Raw genomic sequence first — 22,595 nt, 5'->3', positions numbered from 1 at the left:
AGGTAGCTTCCTAGATCCAGATAACCAGCGGAGATCAGGCCTGGAAGAGAGAACCAGCACAGACCCATAGAGAGGGAGGTCAGAGCCAGGACAGAGCCCAGAAAGAAGGAGGAGAAAGGCCAAAAAGAGGGAGTCTGGACGGTCAGACGAGGGGAAGAAGAGATCCAGGGATTAGGGGCTAATCCAGGCCACAACCAATCCCCAGAGAAGTCCCCCCTTTTTGCTTCTGAAAACACAGACAGCCGCCCGGATTACTGCATTAAACGTATTACCTTTTAGAGACTTAACATAACAGGGTTTGGTTTCAGCCCTGCTCAGATGCCTGGATATGCGTACCTCTGAAAACAAATGACCAGAAGGAGAGGAGGAGGAGGAGGAGGACAGGGCAGGAGGGAGATGCTGGGACATATAGGAGACATATAGGAGACGTATAGGAGACATATAGTCGCGTGCCTTATAGACGGGTGGGGATAAACCTCTGTGCTACAGCTGTGTCTGCAGGAGTCAGACCAAAGGTCAACTAAGTGGCCCTCTCTCTCTTTCCAAGCCCCTCAGGACGGTAAGGACAGACTCGACCCCCACTGAGCGTGGGCCAAAGATCCTCCAACTGAAACAGGATTACAGTAGAGCAGAGCTCCAGGCCCTTCTGTTAGTACAGTATGATGGGGTCAAGATACCTCTCCTCCTCTTGAAATACATGATTGAAACTGAGGAGTATCTGCTTCATATTCACACACAGGCTGAGAAGGGCATGATTGCTTTCGCCTCTGCGGCTCACAGTCACACAGGAGAGTTAGTAAGAGATGTTGAGGTAGTGGCGTGAACTCTGACTGTATGAAGTCTGGTTATGACTGTCTGGTTAGTGCTCTCTAGAGGTTAACACTCTCAAATTCAACATCACACCTAATAGAAGTCTGGTGAGTAAACCCCTGGTACTGCTCTCGCTCTCTCTCCTCTGGTCTGTTTTGTGAGGTGTGCTTCCTCCCTCTGCTGCTCCTAGCTGCCCCTCTTAAAACGCCAGCCAGTCAAGACCTAGAGAGGACCTGGGACTGTAGTTAGGAGCAAATTGAAAGTCTGCTTTAACCGTGACGCAATTCCATTCAGAGGTCTGTTCCAAGTCATTAATAAAGCCAGGCTATTGTGCGTGGGAGGGCCTCGGCAGTGGAAAGCACTTAAAATAACCAGAAGACCTTGTCAGTATACTCTACACTATCAAAATATTTCAGAAAGCGATATCCATTACTCCACTGGTTAAAGATAACACAGGAAAATGATTTGCCTGTCTCCTGCCAGTGTTGACCCATTGGTGTATTTTGTGCAATTAAAGTCAGATAAGGGATTTTCTTAGCTGACTTTTGTCAGTATTTTTGTGCACTTTTGGCCAAAAATAAAGCACTGTTTTTATCTGGAGGAACATACTTTCCATGTTTGTATACAAGGTTTCTGCTGCTGGTGAAATTAGATTGAAGTGCTGAATGAGGGTCCCTACCCTGCTTCTAAAGACGGATAAAACAAGTATTTCAGTGAAATATGACGTGATATGATTAATTAGCACTCATGCTGTAGCAAGACACAGGATGAGAGAGAAACAACATTCCCTGAAACTCCCAGACAAAAACCAGACTGACGTTTAATTTGTTCACGAGAGCAGCGACAGGAGAGTTACTGTGGTCTAAGTTTAGAAAGTTCCAGAACAATGGACTTTGGAACCCGGAACTTTGATGTCTAACAGAAGGGCAGGGTCTGTAGAAAAAGCTGATTCAGTTACTTTCTAATGTTCCAGTTAGAAAGTGTTCTGCCAGACCCCTACCTGGTTCTATGTCAATACACCAAATCAATCTCTAGCAAAGAAAGTCCCCTCAGAATACCTAGACTGTTGTTATAGCTGAATTTGAGCCTCTTCTAGATGGAGAATCAAATACATTTTTTTGCTTCATTTTAATAAATGGTTCCAGTGTACAACCGCAGGAGGGATATTTGCAGCTGGAACTGGGCTTCTTCCTGAGCTGATGTTCTTCCAAAGCCCAAAACAACTGTCGAGCCCAGCGTCTCTGACCACACTCAAACTGGAGGCGGATTCCAGGAACTGAACGGCATACTTTTCCCCTCCATTTCTCTCCACTTAATCCAGCTGGATATGGATGACAACAAACAGCAGAAAATGGGACTGAAATTGCAAACAGCACATGATAACAAGAGAATACAATAGATTTCTCCATTACTGAGGTTGACCCTACAAAACCTGGTGTTGAAATTCTATTCAAAACCTAAACGATCACGATCATTACTTTTGAGGCACACAATCCCCCTGGGAGCATTTCTAAAGCAACTCTCCAGTAACAGTTTCTCCAAAGATATTTGAAACTAAATTTTCATCCCATCTTTTAGAGGACTTAAAGGTATTTTTGTCATTTTTAGAAGACCATACCCTTGGCCATCACCATGAACCTGGGGAAGATCCCTGGGCTGAAGGGCCTGGTGGCCGGCTCTCAGGGGAAACGTCGTTTCAAAGGTGATCTCACCCTGGACATGATCAGCCCTCCGCTGGGGGACTTCCAACATACCATGCACGTGGGCCGCGGAGGGGACGTGTTCGGGGACACCTCGTTCCTCAGCAACCATGGGGGGGCCACCAACGGAAACGGGGATGCTGATTCTGTCACAAGCCCTGACAACAAGATTGGGGCGTTCTTCTCTCGGACCCTCCGGCGTGTTCGGAAGACACCAGAGCGTCCCAGGGGAGGATCCAAGGACCCGTCCCCGCCACCCCCTCCCATATCCCCCATTATCAAGAATGCAGTGTCTCTCCCCCGACTGGATGTGGACTCACCAAACGGCTGCCCTGCTAAAAACCTCTTCCCTGTCTCTCCTACCTCCCTGGAGGAGACCACTTATGGTTATGGTGAGTCTTACTGTACACCTACATTCACACACATATACACACACATATGCATATACACACACATATATATGTACACACACATTCACACACACGTATTCACACTCACATACACACACACTTCACACTCACATACATACACACACACAAACATACACACATTCAGACACATTTGGAGTGGCAGGTAGCTTAGTGGTTAGAGCGTTGGGTCAGTAACTGAAAGGTTGCTGGATCGAATCCCCGAGCTGACAAGGTAAAAATCTGTCGTTCTGCCCCTGAACAGGGCAGTTAACCTACTGTTCCCCGGTAGGTATTGTAAATAAGAATTTGTTCTTAACTGACTTGCCAAGTTAAATAAAGGTAAAATAAATAAAAAATATACACACATATTGAGATACATATATATACACATACTCACACTGTATGCACACATCCACACAATAAGTGAACATGCAACTGTACCTGTGGAGGCTTGTAGTAGCTCCTGGACCTAAGGTCTAGGCTTTAGCTCAGCAGGCTAACACCGTCTTATTGCATGCAAGAGACTTGGATTTGATACATGGTCAGTCATAGAAGCAGTAGCTGCCATTGGACATGCTGTAAAAACAAGCCACAGTAATTCACAGATTTTCCACATCTGTCATGATGAATCACCTTGGTTCATACACAACAACCCTCACACTCTCTCCAGCTTGTTGTGTGATAAGAGAGCCGCGCCAGACATGACTGTACTGCTATGTGTCTGGTCTGAGGCCCAGTGTGACTGACTGCCCCAGATTACAGTTTTTACAATCACTTTGGCACTAATTTCAGAACCTTGTGGTAATTTTTTAGACACAAAACGGTCATCACTTGTAACACAGGCTGTCCAATGTTCCAAACATTGCATTGTGCATTCATATCTTTAAAGAAACCTTGCACTTGCAGAATSATTGGTTCAAATAACTAATTTATCATGAAATAACATACCATTTAGATCACCCACACACAAGATACCGATAGTGTCACTGTGTAGTTGTTCGTACAATCATTAAATATTGTAGTACAAAATATGTGATACATGTTTCATTATGGTTCTACACGTAGATACATCACTGTAAAATGACTAGTAGAGAGAATACTACAGACACAGTGGAATCATTGAACAAAATCTGAAATTTATTGATGAAATACAATAAAATCACAACATAGGTTTCTTTGAATCAAAGCAAAAATAATTAGCTACAAAAAAGAAAAAAACTACAGTAAAATGTCAACTGCAGTATTCCTCACCTGGCTTACTGTAAAAAGCAAAACAAAAGATTGATTTCTGTACTTCTATATTTCCATCAACCCTGTCTTGTGGATTTGGCCACAGGTTCTTATCCACATCACAATGGATATTTTCATTAGCCAAACATCTTGGGAAGAATCTTCAGGCATGGCGAATCCAGGCCTGACACTGGTCTGCCGTGATGTCATTGCATGCGTCATCCATGGCCTGGAGAAGGGTGGCTTGTTTGTGAGAGCGCCTATCACATACCTTCCACCTCCATGTGGAGAAAAATTCCTTAATCGGGTTAAGGAAAGGAGAGTATGGGGGTAAGTACAGGGTGGTAAATTGTGGATGGGCCTGAAACCATGCTTGCACCATTTGATCATGGTGGAACCTGACATTATCCCACACAATGACATAGGTCATGCCATCAGCTCTACAGACCTGATTTAGCTCATCAAGGAAGCTCACCAATATGAGGTCTGCGTCCCACCACACCATCTTCCGATATAGCCGCACACATGGTGATGTTGGCCCCACGCTGTCCAGGTACTTGGATGGTTGCCTGCTGGTCAATGAAATTCCGACCTCTCCTTGTCTTGGCCAGGTTGAAACCTGCCTCATCCAAAAAGAGGAATTTGGGATGGTTTTTGTCAGCATCCAGCTCCATCACCCTCTAAAAAGACATGTTGGAAAGAGAATTACTGATGTCGAATTYTTTGGGAATTTTTCACAACAGGCATCTTGAAACTGAACATACTCAGTCCTCAGTTGCTTCACTCTGTCTGCATTTCTTTCAAAMGGCACACTGTATAGCTGTTTTAGAGACACCTGGTGCCTTTTCAGCATGCGTGCAATAGTCGGCAAACTTATGGCTTTCACATTGTTGAACAAGTCCTCATTGTCCAAGATGTGCTGCCGAATTTATGTAAGGCGAATATCATTTCTGTCCTGAACCAAATTGAGCACAGCCCGCTCTTGTTGGTCAGTCAGAATTTTGCCTCTGCCTCCCCTATTTGGCCTAGTCTCAATTCTGAAAGGAAAAGTACAGTAAGAACACATTTAGTCACATCACCTACTCTGTGGTACACATTGGCATGCAGTATACAGTCATTTGACAATTGAGAGTAGCCTAATGTTTAGTGCATGCTGAAGACTTACCGGTTCTCATTGCGGAAAGTTCTGATGATTGAGGCCACGGTTGATCTTCTGAGGTTTGGTTGAATCATTATAGCTGCCTCAGTCATTGTCATGTCATGATTTACTACATGGTCTACAACTACTGCTCGGATTTCAATGGACACCCTTTGCTGCCGCTGTCTTGTTCCGTGGCCTTGTCCTCTACCACGATCCCCCACATCTCTCAAATGAGGCCCACAACCACCTGTCAGAAGGGGTGCTTGTCCTCTACCACGTTCCCCGACATCTCTCAAATGAGGCCCACGACCACCTCTCAGAAGGGGTGCTTGTCCTCTACCACGTTCCCCGACATCTCTCAAATGAGGCCCACAACCACCTGTCAGAAGGGGTGCTTGTCCTCTGCCATTCCTTTGACCACCACGTCCTCCCACTGCTTGACCTCTATTGTGACCTGGATCACCTGCCGGCTCCGTGTTATCGCTATGTTGTTGTAGGTGGATACCACTCATTTCACTATATTCTCGTACCACAATGTGAAATCAATCATCAGTAACGAGTTGGCAGTATTGGAAAAGCAATTACAAGGGCCTGCATACATACGTACACTCACCGGCCACTTTATTAGGTACACCTGCGTGTTAACGCAAATAGCCTGCTCCTTCGAACAGCGAATCATGTGGCTGCCTGCAACTCAATATATAGAGTATATAGAGTAGAGAGCTTTAGATGTTGTTTGACCAAACATTAGAACAGGCAAGATCCGTAATCTAAGCAACTTTGATCGTGGTATGATTGTTGGTGCCACACATGGTGGTTCCAGCATCTCAGAAACAGCTGCCCTCCTGGGATTTTTACGCACTACAGTCTCTAGAGTTTACAGTGAATGGTGCGATAAACAAAACACATTCAGTGAGCGGCAGTTCTGTGGGCAAAAACACCTTGTTAATGAGAGAGGTCAGAGGAGAATGTCCAGACTCATTCAAGCTAACAGAAATGCCAAAAATGCTCAAATAACAGCCATTTAAAACAGTGGTGTGCAGAAGGGCGTCTCTTAACGTACAACACCGTGAATAATTCAGGCTGTTGTGGAGGCAAAAGGGTGTCCTACCCAGTACTAGATAGGTGCACCTAATAAAGTGTCAAATCTGAAAACATGGTCTGTAAAAGTGGTACATGGGACCATAGAAACAGTGTCTGATAAAGAATGATGATGAAATATTACATCCATAGATAATGTAGTCCAATTGGTTCATGATCCACGGTAATTGGTGTCAATGGATCTCGTTATCCTGAAACTTTCATGATCTAAACATGGAATATTGTTCATCAGTTTCCATAAAACTATGTTTTACTTATAATTTTGAGCAGTTGTATCAATTGATAGTTGGATCATTGTAATGAAATTAATACCAAGCAAAAAGGCAGGACCTGCTCATGTCACGAATGTCGTCGGGAGAAGGACCAAGGTGCAGCGTGGTAAGTGTTCACATTTTTAATAAAACAACTGAACACTGAACAAAACAAAAACGACAAACGAACAGTCCTGTAAGGTGACGAAAAAAACACTAAACAGAAAATAATCACCCACAACTCAAAATGGGAAAACAGGCTACCTAAGTATAGCTCACACAATCAGGAGACAACGAAGTCAGGACAGCGTTGCTCTACACTGATTGGCGTACCACAGCGCGAGGCCCTACTAACACATTCTAAACCACAACAACATAGAAGAACCGAAAAGTAATCAGTTAGACCTGCCCTCCCAGCCTTCAGTGTTCTTTACACTTTATACCAAGGAATAATAGATAATAAAGCCGATCGTCTGATTCCCACGGGCCGTGAACAGCTCATTTTGGTCAAAAATTTGTTTAATGTTCATTTTGCCTACTTAGATAGGGAAGCGCTGTAATCGACAGTGCGGTACAGGAGTAGCGATGGCGCGTCTATTCTGTGTTTGCGAGACGGAAAAAATGAATGGGAGCACAGCCTACTTTAGCAGTAACTGTACTAGGATACTGTGAAACCGCCAAAGGGGGTGTAATGAGAGGAAGCTAATGCATATTTGCTCAAGTTCCACGCAATCGAGACAGGATTCACTGCCCTTTTTGCTTTTCCAGCGTCCGGTAGGGCAGGAATAGTAAACCTGATAGTATTATATGATTCTATTATTCGTACCGGTGTATGCAGTCCTGTTTCTTAATCCCGTTCCTTCGACATTCTAGTTGAGTTTCTCAGTGAAGGCCATTGATGCATGCTTAGGTGATTCTCCATGCAGACAACTGGTTGTGACATGGTGCATATTGTGATGTCTTGATCTGGCCTGGGAAGTAACATGCTCCAAGAGTATGTCTAACTCAAGAGATAGAGCTTGAGTTGAAAACTGGCAGGACGCCTCACTCTTGATGACTGTAGTTTCATTACTGCCTCTCTCTGTTGTGTGATGGGGAGCGCGATCCTATGTTGTAGAGTTTCCTTCCTATTCCATTCTGGCGCATACTTTAGGCGCTTTGGCCACCTTTTTTTTCTCAGACAAGAGTCCTGCCTAGCACATTAGTCTCATCTTTATCACTGGCTCCCAGCAGAACTCAGGCACTAGGCTCAGCTTACACATTCTTAGCAGCATTTCCACGCTGAGCACTAGCTCCACTTTACTTCCCAGCAGAGAACTGAGCACTAGCACATATAACACATATCCTACTTTATGCCCAGGAGTGACTCTGAGCATAAGCTCCACCGTTATTTCCCAGGAGACGAGTGAACATTAGTGCACATTTATCTTCCTCAGCGAGGAATGAGCGTCCACTATTCTAGTCCAAGCTGAGCTTCTTTACTTCCCAGCAGAGAGAACTAGAGTCATGAGTTCTACTTTTACTTCGCCCTGAGCAGGGATCCTGATGGGCATAGTCCACTTTACTTCCCCATAGAGATCTAGTGCACGCATAGTCCTCATTTACTTCCCAGCAGAGACTGTAGGCATTGTCTCACTTCACTTCCCAGGATGATCCGAGCCTAGTCCACTTTACTTCACCGGAGAAGGACTGAGCATAGTCCACTTTCTTCCCAGGAGAACTGAGCATAGCCACTTACTTCCCAGCAGAACTGAGCATAGTCCACTTTACTTCCCAGAGAACAGACTAAGCTGTCCACTTACTTCCCAGCGAGAGACTGAGCAGTATAGTCCACTTTACTTCCCGAGAGACTGAACATAGTCCACTTTACTCTCCGACGCAGATGGACGCCGCATAGTCCACTTACCTTCCGAGGACAGACGAGCATAGTCCACTTACCTTCCGAGGACAGACGAGCATAGTCCACTTACCTTCCGAGGACAGAGGAGTATAGCTTCTTTGAGATTATTCATGAAGGTAGAACTAGGGTGCCAACTGGAATTTGATTTATTCATCCTGTAAAATAGATTTTTAAGTTTCTTGTCAATAATTTTTCACAATACAGAATGTTAGGACTAAACTCCTTGTCTCTCCTCCCCCTCAGGTTTGGAGTCAGGTTTCGCCACTCTGCCCCGCCTCTCCCGTTCAGCAGAGCGTCAGTCGCAACAGGGAGGATCTATTTCCTGTACCCCCAATGCCCACGGCTGCTCGCTCACCGATGTCTCCGCCCTCCTGAAGTCCTCCGCATACCCCACCCTGACTTCTGACCCCGGTCACATGACCCAGTATGAGTCCCTGACCTCCATGGCCTCCTTCACCTTTGACCTGGGGCCCTCCCTCATGAGCGAGGTGTTCGGTTTGATTGACAGCCCCAACGGCCACCTAGAGCCCAGCCATGCCTGGATGGCAGAGGAGCCAAGCTGCTCTGCATTCGGGTTTGTGACCAATGGAAGCTCGGAGATGGACTCGGAGATGGATGCCACCACTGCCTCATTGGTGGATTCTCTGCTTCGAGAAGACTGTAGCAGCAGGAAGAGTCCATATGGGTTGGAGTGGGAAGAGGAGGAAGAGGAGGCTAGGAGAATGGAGATGAATGGAGGTGGGCAGCATCTTAAAGGGGCGGTGCCTGATTTAGTGATGGGCTCCCCGTCTAGACAGAGGCCTGCTATGGAGAGTGAGAGGTTCCAGGGTGCCACTGATGTGCTGGGGGTGCTCTACGGAGTTGGAGGGATCCTGAAGGGGCAGCAGAGGATGGATCTGGAGGGAGAGATGACCCTGGGCCAGACCATGAAGAAAACACCTTACATCTGCATTACCCCTGATGAGGAGGAGGAAATCAAAGTCTGAACAAAACCGACAGACTAAATGGACAACATTCATTTTAACCAGTAGTACCTACTACAGATTTGGGATTATTGCTTAATTCCTTGTAAACACTTTTGTCTTAAGAAAAACAATTTTTTCCATCAATGAGGCTAGCTTTTTGACCTGAGTCACCCTTGAACCCTTCATCATATTCTAATATTCATTGGAGAAATTTAATTTTACAAGTCGTCAGAAGACTCACTTAAAGACTTTGCTATTATTTGTTGAAAGACTCATTGAAAGATTATGGAGGCTGACAGTTCCCCAAGCGAACATACTGTATGGAAGGAGCTTGAACAGGCTAATAATAGCTTTTAAAAGAGGTCACTGGAACCAGTGGCGAACAAAGAGAAGGGGTAGAAAGTGTCCAGAGAAAGTGGTCGTTGGACACAGAGTAGTTACCATGGAAACACCAAAGACGTTGCTCAACAGTGTGTAAGTCTGTTAACAGCTGGTTATATATAGTCAGTTTGGACTTCCTGAGCAAAATGCTCAATATGTGACTACATAGAACTATTCAAGGCAACAGGCAGGACACAAAGACGAAGCAGTAGCCGTTTCAACCCATTCAAACACTACACCAAGAGAGAGATCTTACATCTTAGCACATGACGTTAACTACAGGAAAACAATCATATTTTGGCTGATGCTTGCACTTTTTATTGGTCTACAGATACAGTATGAAGCACAAACCCTGAGAAATTTACTCAGAAGTTAAATAGAAGAAGGTAATTTTGTACAATGTTGTAGTATAAGTATAATGTTTGGACTGTAAGTTTGTTAATTCACATATTAACATCATACTCCATTTCGAAATGTTTCTCAAATTCATTATGGGTCTAACTCTCATATTGCTTTTTGAATTGATAGTCACCTGCTTGTCTGCTATTCTGTCAACCAATGGTTGAATCCTCTTTTTAAAGCAGTGTCTTCTATCCATATAAATGTGCTGCTGTTGACACCAATGATATTTCTATAATGATAATAATAAATGCAATAAAATGTTTTTAATTAGCATTAATACTTTATTTACATGTCTGAAAACATACTGTACTACAAAACAGCCCTAAATTAATCACAACACATAATGCATATACAGAGCCTTCAAAAYGTACTCACATCCCTTGTATTCCAGACACAACAATCTCACCCATCTACACACACCATAATGACAAAGTGAATTTAGAAATGTTTGCAAATGTATTGAAAATTAAATACAGAAATATCGAATTTACACCCCTGAGTCAATACTTTGTAGAAGCATCTTTGGCATGTCTGCTTTTTTTTAACCTACTGTATCTACCAATAGGTGTCCTTTGTGAGGCAAAGGAAAACCTCCCTGGTCTTTGTGGTTGAATCTGTGTTTGAAATGCACAGCTCGACTGAGGCACCTTACAGATGAGGTAGTCATTAAAAAATCATGTTAAACACTATTATTGCACACATAGTCAGTCCACGCAACTTATTATGTGACTTGTTAAGCACATTTTTACTCCTGAACTTATGCAGGCTTGCCATAACAAAGGGGTTGAATACTTATTGACTTGAGACATTTCAGCTTTTCATTTGTAATTCATTTGTACAAATTTTGAATAACATAATTTCACTTTGACATTATGGGGTATTGTGTGTAGGCCAGTGACACAAAAATCTAAATGGAATCTATTTTAAATTCAAGCTGTAACTCAACAACATGAAAAAAGTCAAGGGGTGTGAATAATTTCGGAAGAAACTGTATGGTAGCGCTCAAGCTACAAAGCACTTGGAACTGGCTGCAGAAGCCCAATACATCTCTGGCCTTGATACTCAACCCAAACAAGGTTACACCAAATGTCAGGTTACAGTCTACATTTGTACCTAAAGCATAAGAAAACTTCTTTACACAGGCTTAGATGATACTCTATATCTCTACCTCATCACTGCGCTATAGAGGTCACCTGTTTGCTCACCAGTACTGGGGGCTTGGGTGGTGGGATTTGAGGGGGTCTAATTGCACCCTTTTTGTTTGGGGCCTTCTTCAGGACCGGAGCTAGGGGCTTGGGTGCAGGGTGTGGCTGGGTTTTGGATGCCTCTGCTGGGGCTGGAGGTGCTGGGGTCCTGGGTCTGGAGTATGTAGCGACCACCTGCTCTTTACCCGGGATGGACCGCTTGTGTTGAAAGAAGGAACTCCTCGCTGTGAAAAGAGAGAAAGAGGTAGTTGGGTGTTGAGGATTGATTGAGGATACGTCTTATTCTGACTATATATGTGCATTATTATATTAGAGTATTTGTCTTTACATCGACTTGAAACTAAACCTGTTGGTTGTGGTAGTGCAACAGTTATTTATGACAACAGTTTCATCATTAGAAGCCGTTGGTAATTTTGGCCACTGCTGCCGTAGAACGTGGCTTCCTGTGTACTAAAGTGGAGCAGTACTTTGCCACTTATTCTGAGGTGGACCATGGCACACCACATGAGCTCTATGGATGACTTCAGCACTGTCAATAGATAGCGTTAGCTTACTACCACATGAGCTCTATGGATGACTTTAGCGCTGTCAATAAATAGCGTTAGCTCTGTCTCTTATACACATCTAGATGTGTATAAGAGACAGCATGAGCTCTATGGATGACTTCAGCACTGTCAATAGATAGCGTTAGCTTACTACCACATGAGCTCTATGGATGACTTTAGCGCTGTCAATAGATAGCGTTAGCTTACTACCACATGAGCTCTATGGATGACTTTAGCGCTGTCAATAAATAGCGTTAGCTTACTACCACATGAGCTCTATGGATGACTTTAGCGCTGTCAATAAATAGCGTTAGCTAGCTACCACATGAGTTCTGTGTTTTACTATGCACCATTAGCATGTCATGGAATGGCCGTGGAGGGTCACCTACGTTTGTATGGTGAGGTGATCTTCAGTATAGCTTTGGGGGAGTCCGGTGGGGCCTCTAAGATGGGTTCTAGTGATCCTGATTCAGGTCTCTGCTTCTGGGTCGGACTACATACAGACACCGGTAGTGGGGAAGGAACCAGGGTTGGGCCAGGAGCCAGTTTGGGGCTGGGTAGTGGGGATGTGTTGTGAACCAGTGTTGGGCTTGAGATGGGGAACGTGCTCTGTGTCTGGACTGAGGTACGGGTAAGTGGGGTTGAGCTAGGTGGGTCTGAGGCAGAGTTCCCCCAGGTGGTGGTTCTCTGAACAATGGCGCCTGACTTGAAGATGAATAGACCTCCACTGTTCTGTGACGCTGAGCTGAGGAGGAGACGGTCGGTGTTAGATAACACACTGTTATAATTAAAAAGTGAACAAGTCAACTCTGTTCAAATGCCTTTATTAATGACTATTGACAATGTTTCATTCCTGTTCCATCTGTGTGTGTGGTACCTGATTGTTTTACAGAGAGAAGGATGAGAAGGGGTAGAGGAAGAGCATAAGGAAGGGGAGGAGGTAGTTCTGGCAAGGTTCTCTTTCCCAGACTCTGAGGGTTCAGGTTCTAACAAGGTCAAATCTGAGACCCCAGGAAGTTCAGGAATCTCAAAGTCCACCTCTGGAAAAGAACACAACATAGGTCATGTTGCATAAAAGATCCATAGACCTACCTAGCTTAGCTCAACACAGTAAGATGAGTGGTCATAAGGCAATCAGGCAGCTCGCTCTGTTATCATAGTGGCGAACTTCCACAAATGTCATGCAAACCAACTCATCACTTAAAGGACTCCCAGTACTCCTCCCCAGAACACAAGTAAACAGAACATTGAAGGTGGTACTGTACCTTCTGGAAACAGGCTGCTGGAGTATTTTATGAGAGGCTCAACCACCGCCACGACCTGGACAGAGGAGGCAGACGCCATGTCCAACAACGCTGCCTCCCTGAGAGAGAGAGGAAAATAGAGAAAAATAGATGACGGTAGAGAATTAGACGGAGGAGAGGAAAATTGAAGGAAGACAAAGAGAGAGGGAGGGAGAAAGAAAAGAGGTTAAAGTCAAGTACTAAATAACACAGACCTAATCAGATTAGTAACAATAGAAAGTGACATCAGAAACAACACTTAGACATAGGGCTATTATGACAGACAGATAGACAGTGTGGTTCAGTTTCCTTTCTCTGTCACCATGTCAGTAGTACCCACCCCTCCATGTGAGGCCACAACAGATTGGGACCCAGTACTATGGCAATGTTACTGGGACTCATCCTGTTAACCGCCTGCTGCTCTGACAGACATGACAGGAACTGTACCAGATACCTAATAGAGGGGAGGGGGGAGAGAGAGAGGGAAACAGAGAGAGCGAGACGGAGACAGAGAGAGAGAGACAGAGAGAGACAGAGAGAGAGAAACAGAGAGAGCGAGACAGAGAGAGACAGAGAGAGACAGAGAGACAGAGAGAGACAGAGAGAGAGAGAGAGAGAGAGGCAGATAGGAAGAGATTCACAATCATCACACACCCTGCATCATCCTTGAGTGTTTATAACTTCACACAGGAATCTTTCAAGATCACAGGAGTTTGGCAACACCTTAATTGGGGAGGACGGGCTCATGGTAATCGCTGGAGTCTAATTGAGTAGAATGGTATCAGATACATCAAACACATGGTTTGTTGCAATTCCATATGCTCCGTTCCAGCCATTATTATGAGCAATCCTCCCCTCAGCAGCCTCCACTGGTCAAGATCTGAGAGAGCTATGTACCGGAGGTTGTTGTAGTTTTCTGATGGTAACTTCTTCAGCACAATTTTAAACTGCTCAAGTTTGTCTGTCAATTCTTTCTCCCTAAATAATGACGGGGACAGGCAGAGAGACGTTTGATGAGGATAAATTAGAGAAAGACACTATAAACTGTATGCTTCTAAGATGTAGACCAATCAAGGACCTTACCCTGCTGCTTGAAACCAATCATTGTAGAGTTCAAAGGTCATGAGGGGTTCAGGCAGCTCTCTCAGGTAGCTTTTCAAAGCCCCTACATGGAAAAAATAGAAGATGCTGTTTAATGCCTACATGTTGTTGTACTGTCAAGTAAACACATTTGAAACTTGAAAACCTTGAATAAGGAGTACTGTCAACAGGGACATTCTCTCTGACCTGCGACTGCATGAGGGTCAGTGAACTCGCTGTGGTTCATGACTCCTCCATCCAGACTGCTCTTCAGTCTCTTCACTACCGAGGCTGCTGCCGCCAGACGAAACAGACCCTGGGAGAGAGATGGAGGGAGAGAGATAGAGACCAATTTTATCCAGGAGGGCATTATCGTAGACTGGCTAGTTTATTAATGAAATCCCATTCACATGAATACCATGTAGTATATGAATAATCCCAGTCCTCACCTCCTCCCTCATGCCGGTGTGCAGCAGCATGTGAACACACTCCTGGATGGGAACAGCGATCTCCCTGCCGCTGTCATACAGGTGAGTCAGCAGGGGCTCCCCGTATACCTTCCCCCTAGAGTTGTTCTTCTGGGAGTCTGTGGTAACACATACTGGTGACACACTGGACAAATACTACTGTAGGTAGGTGGGCGCAACACATTGGATAGGGTGAGTTACCTATGTACAGTAAGTAAGCCTGGGTATTGTAACTGCAAACACACACATACTGTACACATACACACACACACACACACATACACACACACACATACATTCACACGTATACAAACCTACTCATTCAAGGGTTTTTCTTTATTTGACTATTTTCTACATTGTAGAATAATAGTAAAGACATCAAAACTATGAAATAACACATATGGAATCCTGTAGTAAACAAAAAAGTGTTAAACAAAGATTCTTCAAACCCTTTGCCTTGATGACAGCTTTGCACACTCTTGGCATTCTCTCAACCAGCTTCATGAAGAATGCTTTTCCAACAGCCTTGAAGGAGTTCCCACATATGCTGAACACTTGTGGCGGCTTTTCCTTCACTCTGCGGTCCAACTCATCCCAAACCATCTCAATTGGGTTGAGGTCAGGTGATTGTGGAGGCCAGGTCATCTGATGCAGCACTCTCCTTCTTGGTCAAATAGCCCTTACACAGCCTGGAGGTGTGTTTTGGGTCATTGTCCTGTTGAAAAACAAATGATAGTCCCACTAAGCGAAACCAGATGGGATGGTGTATCACTGTAGAATGCCGTGGTCGCCATGCTGGTTAAGTGTGCCTTGAATTCTAAATAAATCACAGACAGTGTCACCAGCAAAGCACCCCCACGTCATCACACCTCCCCCTCCATGCTTCATGGATGGTGGGAACCACACATGCAGAGATCATCCTTTCACCTACTCTGCGTCTCACAAAGACACAGCGGTTGGAACCAAAAATATCACATTTGGACTCATCAGACCAAAGGACAGATTTCCACCAGTCTAATGTCCATTGCTCGTGTTTCTTGGCCCAAGCAAGTCTCTTCTTATTATTGGTGTCCTTAGTAGTGGTTTCTTTGCAGACATTCCACCATGAAGGCCTGATTCACACAGTCTCTTCTGAACAGTTGATTTTGAGATGTGTCAGAACTCTGTGAAGCATTTATTTGGTGGAAAAACCCTGGAATGAGTAGGTGTCTCCAAACTTTTGACTGGTACTGTACATACATACATACACACTATTCACCTGTTTGATTGTGGCTTTCTTTTAGCTCAGTGATGTATTGTTCCAGGAAGTCATGGGAATTCTTATGATGTTCTGCTTGTAGTTCCAGCAGCTGAGAGGGCACAAACCAGGCACTTATCAAATCTAATTCCTAATAGCACATGATAATTAACAAAAGTAAAACACAACTTGAAAGAGAGGACGATTAGCGGGCCACACTCACACGAATGAAGTAGTTGGCATAGGCCTGTTCTTTAGTGGCAAAGTGATAGAGATCTGCAGAGTATTGGTCCTGTAGAGAATGAATAGCCAGACCAACAGTATGTATGTAAGAGGCTAAAACTACCGCATGAAACAACAAAGTGTCTTAAACAGTAACACGTAATAGGAGTGACCATCCAACACCTTGATGCTCTCCAGTTTCCTCCAGGCCTCCTCCACCTCTTCTTTCAGCCCGTCCTGCTTTGCCTGAGGGCCCGTACTGGCCTGGGACCTGAAGGGGCAAAGTCATTAATGATCAGAAGCCAGAAAGCAAATGAGAGGACACAATGGAGATACTGATTAAAGGTAGTTATTATAGAAGTATAAAGGAACTATGCACTGTCTGGAACAGAGGAGGCTGCTGGGAGGAGCTATTGGAGGATTGGCTCAATGTAATGGCTGGAATGGAATAAATGGAACTGTGTTAACCACTACCTCCACTGGTCTGGAACATATAGGGTCTGTCACCTATCCGGTGTCTGTGACAATAAAACATCTTAAAGTGCTAAATACAATCACACAGAATGTGTGACCCACTTGTTGAGTGCATTGTGCCAGTCCATTGTGAGTTTTGCAAACTGCTTCTTGTTTTTGAGAATCTCTGGAAGGTCTTCCTACAGATGGAAACAGAGTTAGTATTCATATGCTGAACAACTAGTCAAATGGCTACCCAGACTATTGCATTTTTTTTGCGCTGCTGGTACTCGCTGTTTATTATCTATACTGTACATAGTCACTTTACCCCTACCTACATGTACAAATTACCTCGACTCGGTACCGGTACCCCCTGTATATAGCCTRGTTATTGTTATTTTATTGTTGCTCTTTTATTTTTTTACCTTATTTAGTAAGTATTTTTCTTAACTCTTATATTTCTTAAAAACAACATTGTTGTTTAAGGGCTTGTAAGTAAGCATTTCACGGTAAGGTCTACACCTGTTGTATTCGGCGCATGTGACAAATAACATTTGATTTGATTTGATGTAGTACACATCAATCACCAAACTTTCATTTTCGTCCAAAGAGTCTGAAAGCCTCTTGCTCCTGCAGCCTTACCTCACTGAGCTTATTGAGAGGCTCCAAAACTTCCTTCTCCAGCTTCAGCTCAAATTCAGCCAGCATTTTGGCCAGATGGTTCTCCATGAAGCAACACATCTCCAACACTTTCCTATCAGAGAGGAAATAGACTGATTGATTCATTGATTAATGTTTGACTGATAATTTGGATGATGAATAAATGGTTGGCTACATAATGTACCTGATAGAAGAGTCTGCATCAAAGTCTTTAAAGCTCTCAGCATGCTAACAGAGAGCAGCATGAGAGGGAGTTTTTTCTGGAGAGAGACATAGTTTTGTATTGATAATCATAACAGATGCAAGTCAGTCAAGGGAAGGGATGAAAGGTGAAAAAGAGGAACGTTACCATTCGTCTCTCTGTGTCCAGCCCGAGTTGACTCTGCAGACAGCCAAGCAGCTTCTTGTGAATAACCTGCGCTGCCTTCTTGGCTGCTCACCCGCTGCTCCACCTTAGACAATGAAAATGACAGATATAGAGTGTGTCTTATGTTCACAGTGAGACTAGGTCCAATGTATTCACCCTTCACGTAGTGAACTGAGCGACTGCTATCCCCCTTTATAATCTGCCTTAATGCACCATAACCAAACCCTCTATCCTCCTCTATCCCCTCCTCCTCTATCCTCCTTTATAATCAGCATTAACTCACCAGAACCAGATCTCTATCACCTTTATAATCAGCATTAACACCAGAACCAGATCCTCTATCCCTTATAATCAGCCTTAACTCACCAAACAATATCTATATTCCTCATTTATAATCAGCCTTAACTCACCATAACAATATCTTATATCCTCCTTTATAATCAGCATAACTCACCAGAACCAGATCCTCTATCCCTTTATAATCAGCATTAACTCACCAGAACCAGATCCTCTATCCCCTTTATAATCAGCTTAACTCACCATAACAATATCTTATATCCCCCTTATAATCAGCCTTAACTCACCATAACAATATCTTATATCCTCCTTTATAATCAGCCTTAACTCACCATAACAATACTTAATCCTCCTTTATAATCAGCCTTAACTCACCATAACAAGATCCTCTACCCCTATATAATCAGCCTTAACGTACCATAACCAGATGCTCTATCTCCCTTTAAATCAGCCTTAACGCACCATAACAAGACCTCCTATCCCCTTTATAATCAGCCTTAACGCACCATAACCTGATCCTCTATGCCCCTTATAATCAGCCTTAACGTACCATAACCAGATGCTCTATCTCCCTTTATAATCAGCCTTAACGCACCATAACAAGATCCTCTATCCCCTATCATATCAGCCTTAACACACCATAACCTGATCCTCTATGCCCTTTATAATCAGCCTTAAGCACCATAACAAGTCCTATCCCCCTTTATAATCAGCCTTAACCGTACCATAACCAGATGCTCTATCCCCTTATAATCAGCCTTAACGTACCATAACCAGATGCTCTATCCCCCTTTATATCAGCCTTAACGCACCATAAGAAGAGCCCTATCCCCCTTTATAATCAGCCTTAACGTACCATAACCAGATGCCTATCCCCTTTATAATCAGATTTAACTCACCATAACCAGATGCTCTATCCCCCTTCATAATCAGCCTTAACTCACCATAACAGATCCTCTGTGAGAAGGTTAGTGGCATCCTGTGATCTGTTGATAAGAATTGAAAAGGCTTTCAGGCCGTTTTTGTTTTGCAGTGTGTTGCAGTATGTGCATTTATTATGGATCCCCATTAGGTCAGCAGCCACTCTTCTTGGGTCAAGCAAAGTGCAGCTCTATGGGAGTTAGTACACATGTAGCTCTTTCACTGTCAGTCAGATGAGATCAACAATCCTAAAGTTAGAGATTGGAGGCTACTGCTGTGGGCTGCTGTGTTTAGATAGGAAGCAGGCCAGTAGAGGGGGGGGGGGGGGGGGGTTGGAGGGGAAGTTGGCTGATGAGGGCTACTGCTCACGCCAGGCCCTCCCCCTCACCTACTGTACCAGCACTGAATTATGCTTGGAGTGCCCCTGTAGTCCCCCTCATGTGCATTTTACCAGTAGCCTATGATCTCATGAGTCTTCTCAAGTACCACCTTGGATAGTCAAGTACCCATGGTTTAGAACCACATGCCCTAACCCACTGTTTTAGGTTACATTACAGGTGAAGATGGAGAGACAGAGAGTGAGTGAGAGAGACAGGCAGAGAGAGAGAGATTAATTTGTATTGTTTATTTAACTTTGTTTATTTCTACTTCACTTGGCTTTGGGCATTAACATATGTTCCCATGCAATGAAGCCCTTGAATTGAATTGAGAGAGAAAGACTGAGACGAGAGAACGAGAAGAGAGGAGAGAGAAGGAGGAGAGAGAGAAGAGAGAGAGAGAGAGAAGAGAGAGAGAGAGAGAGAGAGAGAGAGAGAGAGAGAGAGAGAGAGAGAGAGAGAGAGAGAGAGAGAGAGAGAGAGAGAGAGAGAGAGAGAGAGAGAGAGAGAGATACAAATATTAGAATCAACTTTAAAGAACTACAGAACCCACTGGATCTCCAATTACATTGAAGGAACATCAGGACAAATATAAACCCTCCAACCCAAAAAGGCCTGTGGTGTTGATGGTATACTCAATGAAAAGGATAAAATATACAGACAACAAATTCCAATTGGCTATACTTAAACTCTTTAACAATCATCCTTAGCTCTGGCATCTTCCCCAATATTTGGAACCAAGGACTGATCACCCCAATCCACAAAAAAGGAGACAAATTTTACCCCAATAACTACAGTGGGATATGCGTTAACAGAAACCTTGGGAAAATACTCTGCATTATCATTAACAACAGACTCGTACATTTCCTCAGTGAAAACAATGTACTGAGCAAATGTTAAATTGTCTTTTAACCAAATTACTGTACGACAGACCACGTATTCAACCTACACACCCTAATTGACAAACAAAAAAACAAAACAAAGGCAAAGCCTTTTCAAGCTTTGTTGATTTAAAAAAAGCCTTTGACTCAATTTGGCATGAGGGTCTGCTATACAAATTGATGGAAAGTGGTGTTGGGGAAAAAAACACAAGACATTATAAAATCCATGTACAACAACAAGTGTGCGGTTAAAATTGGCAAAAAACACACATTTCTTACCACAGGGCCGGGGGGTGAGACAGGGATGCAGCTTAAGCCCCACCCTCTTCAACATATATATCAACGAATTGGCGAGGGCACTAGAACATTCTGCAGCACCCGGCCTCACCCTACTAGAATCTGAAGTCAAATGTCTACTGTTTGCTGATGATCTGGTGCTTCTGTCACCAACCAAGGAAGGTCTACAGCAGCACCTAGATCTTCTACACAGATTCAGCCAGACCTGGGCCCTGACAGTAAATCTCAGTAAGACAAAAATAATGGTGTTCCAAAAAAGGTCCAGTCGCCAGGACCACAAATACAAATTCCATCTAGACCCCATTGCCCTAGAGCAGGGGTTCCCAAACTGGGGTACACGTACCAATGCCGTCGGGGGTACGCCAAATAAAAATGTGATTCACATTTTTTTATATTTATATATATWTTTTTTTTTATTATTCACATTTTTAAACAGTACATTTATATTTTCCAACGGGGCTATACATTTGGGTGAGTTTTTCTTTTCACCTGAGTAGCCTCGTTTCACTGCCAAAAATTAAATTAAACCATCTACTGTTCAGCAAAATAACAACACATTGTCAAATACAGGTAGCCTCGTCAAATAATTAACATCCAATCACATTAACCGTTACTCTGTCACAGGAAACCTTCCCTCTTGCGCAGACATTTAGAAATGAAACATGACAATTTGAAAAAAAAGCCACAGGAGTTTTTTGAGCCAGAATAAAGACAACTTTCGAGTAGTAAGACATGTATAAAAGCAACAGATACCATTAATAAGCAGGGGCTAGAACTTTCTTATATGGTGAGCTACCGAGTGTCTAGGACAGGCAAGCCTCATACTATTGTGGAGGACTTAATTCCTCCTGCTGCTGCAGATATGGCTGGGACAATGCTGAGGAAAAGGACAAATAAAACTATACTGACAATGCCTTCATCAAACAACACTGTTTCTCGACGCATAAGTAACATGGCAGGAGCTGTTTTGAAACAATTACTGCGTTGCGTACAAGCCAGTGAATTCTAAGCGTTACAGCTGGATGAGTCAACAGACGTGGCGGGCCTGGCACAGCTCCTGGTATATGTCCGTTACGTTTATGGGGGGTCAATTAAGGAAGACATCCTCTTCTGCAAACCACTGGAAACCAGGACAACATGGGAGGATATTTTTTAAAGTACTGGACACATTTGTGACATCAAATGGACTTTGGTGGACAAGATGTGTTGGCATCTGTACTGATGGTGCAAAAGCCATAACAGGGAGACATAGTGGAGTGGAGCAGTTGCTCATAGTGGAGCAGTTGCTCCCGATGCCACTTGGGTACACTGCAGAAACTACGAGAGGCTCTTGCTGCCAAGGGAATGAATGACAGCTTGAAAGATGTTTTGGACATTACAGTGAAAATGGGTAATTTTGTTGAAGCAAGGCACCTGAACTCTTGTGTATTTTCTGCATTATGCAATGATATGGACAGCGACCATGTAGAGCTTTTATCAAGGGGAAAACATTTAACATTTAAGTCATTTAGCAGACGCTCTTATCCAGAGCGACTTACAAATTGGAAAGTTCATACATATTCATCCTGGTCCCCCCGTGGGGAATGAACCCACAACCCTGGCGTTGCAAGCGCCATGCTCTACCAACTGAGCCACACGGGACCAAGAAAAGTATTGATCTTTTTTTTTAAATTCAAATTAAATTAAAGTTTTCTTAACTTGTCTGACCGCTTGCATGATGACGAGTTTCTCACACGACTGGCCTATCTGGGTGATGTTTTTTCTCACCTGAATGATCTGAATCTAGGATTACCGGGACTCTCCGCAACTATATTCAATGTGCGGGACAAAATTGAGGCTATGATTAAGAAGTTGGAGCTCTTCTCTGTCTGCATTAACAAGGACAACACACAGGTCTTTCCATCATTGTATGAATTGTTTGTGTGCAAATGAACTCAAGCTTACGGACAATGTCAAATGTGATATAGCGAAGCACCTGAGTGTGTTGGGTGCGCAATTACACAGGTACTTTC

At 43.8% G+C, this 22,595-nt stretch overlaps 1 protein-coding gene and 1 pseudogene across 1 annotated transcript; one reads left to right on the top strand and one right to left on the bottom strand.

The window, feature by feature from the left end:
• Positions 1-2,345: 2,345 nt before the first annotated feature.
• On the top strand, positions 2,346-9,578 carry LOC111977747 (cdc42 effector protein 1). The gene is made up of 2 exons (XM_024007334.2): positions 2,346-2,902; positions 8,787-9,578. The coding sequence occupies exons 1-2, from the start codon at positions 2,443-2,445 to the stop codon at positions 9,527-9,529; spliced, it is 1,203 nt and encodes a 400-aa protein (XP_023863102.1). The 5' UTR covers positions 2,346-2,442; the 3' UTR covers positions 9,530-9,578.
• A 1,421-nt stretch (positions 9,579-10,999) lies between these two features.
• Positions 11,000-18,257, bottom strand: LOC111977975 (SH3 domain-binding protein 1-like; annotated as a pseudogene).
• Between the last annotated feature and the right edge of the window lie 4,338 nt (positions 18,258-22,595).

The sequence above is a fragment of the Salvelinus sp. IW2-2015 genome, linkage group LG18 (genome assembly GCF_002910315.2).
Source record: "Salvelinus sp. IW2-2015 linkage group LG18, ASM291031v2, whole genome shotgun sequence".
NCBI classification, from domain to species: domain Eukaryota; kingdom Metazoa; phylum Chordata; class Actinopteri; order Salmoniformes; family Salmonidae; genus Salvelinus; species Salvelinus sp. IW2-2015.
The sequence above is the reverse complement of the archived record's forward strand: the minus strand, read 5'-3'. Positions and strand labels throughout refer to the sequence as shown.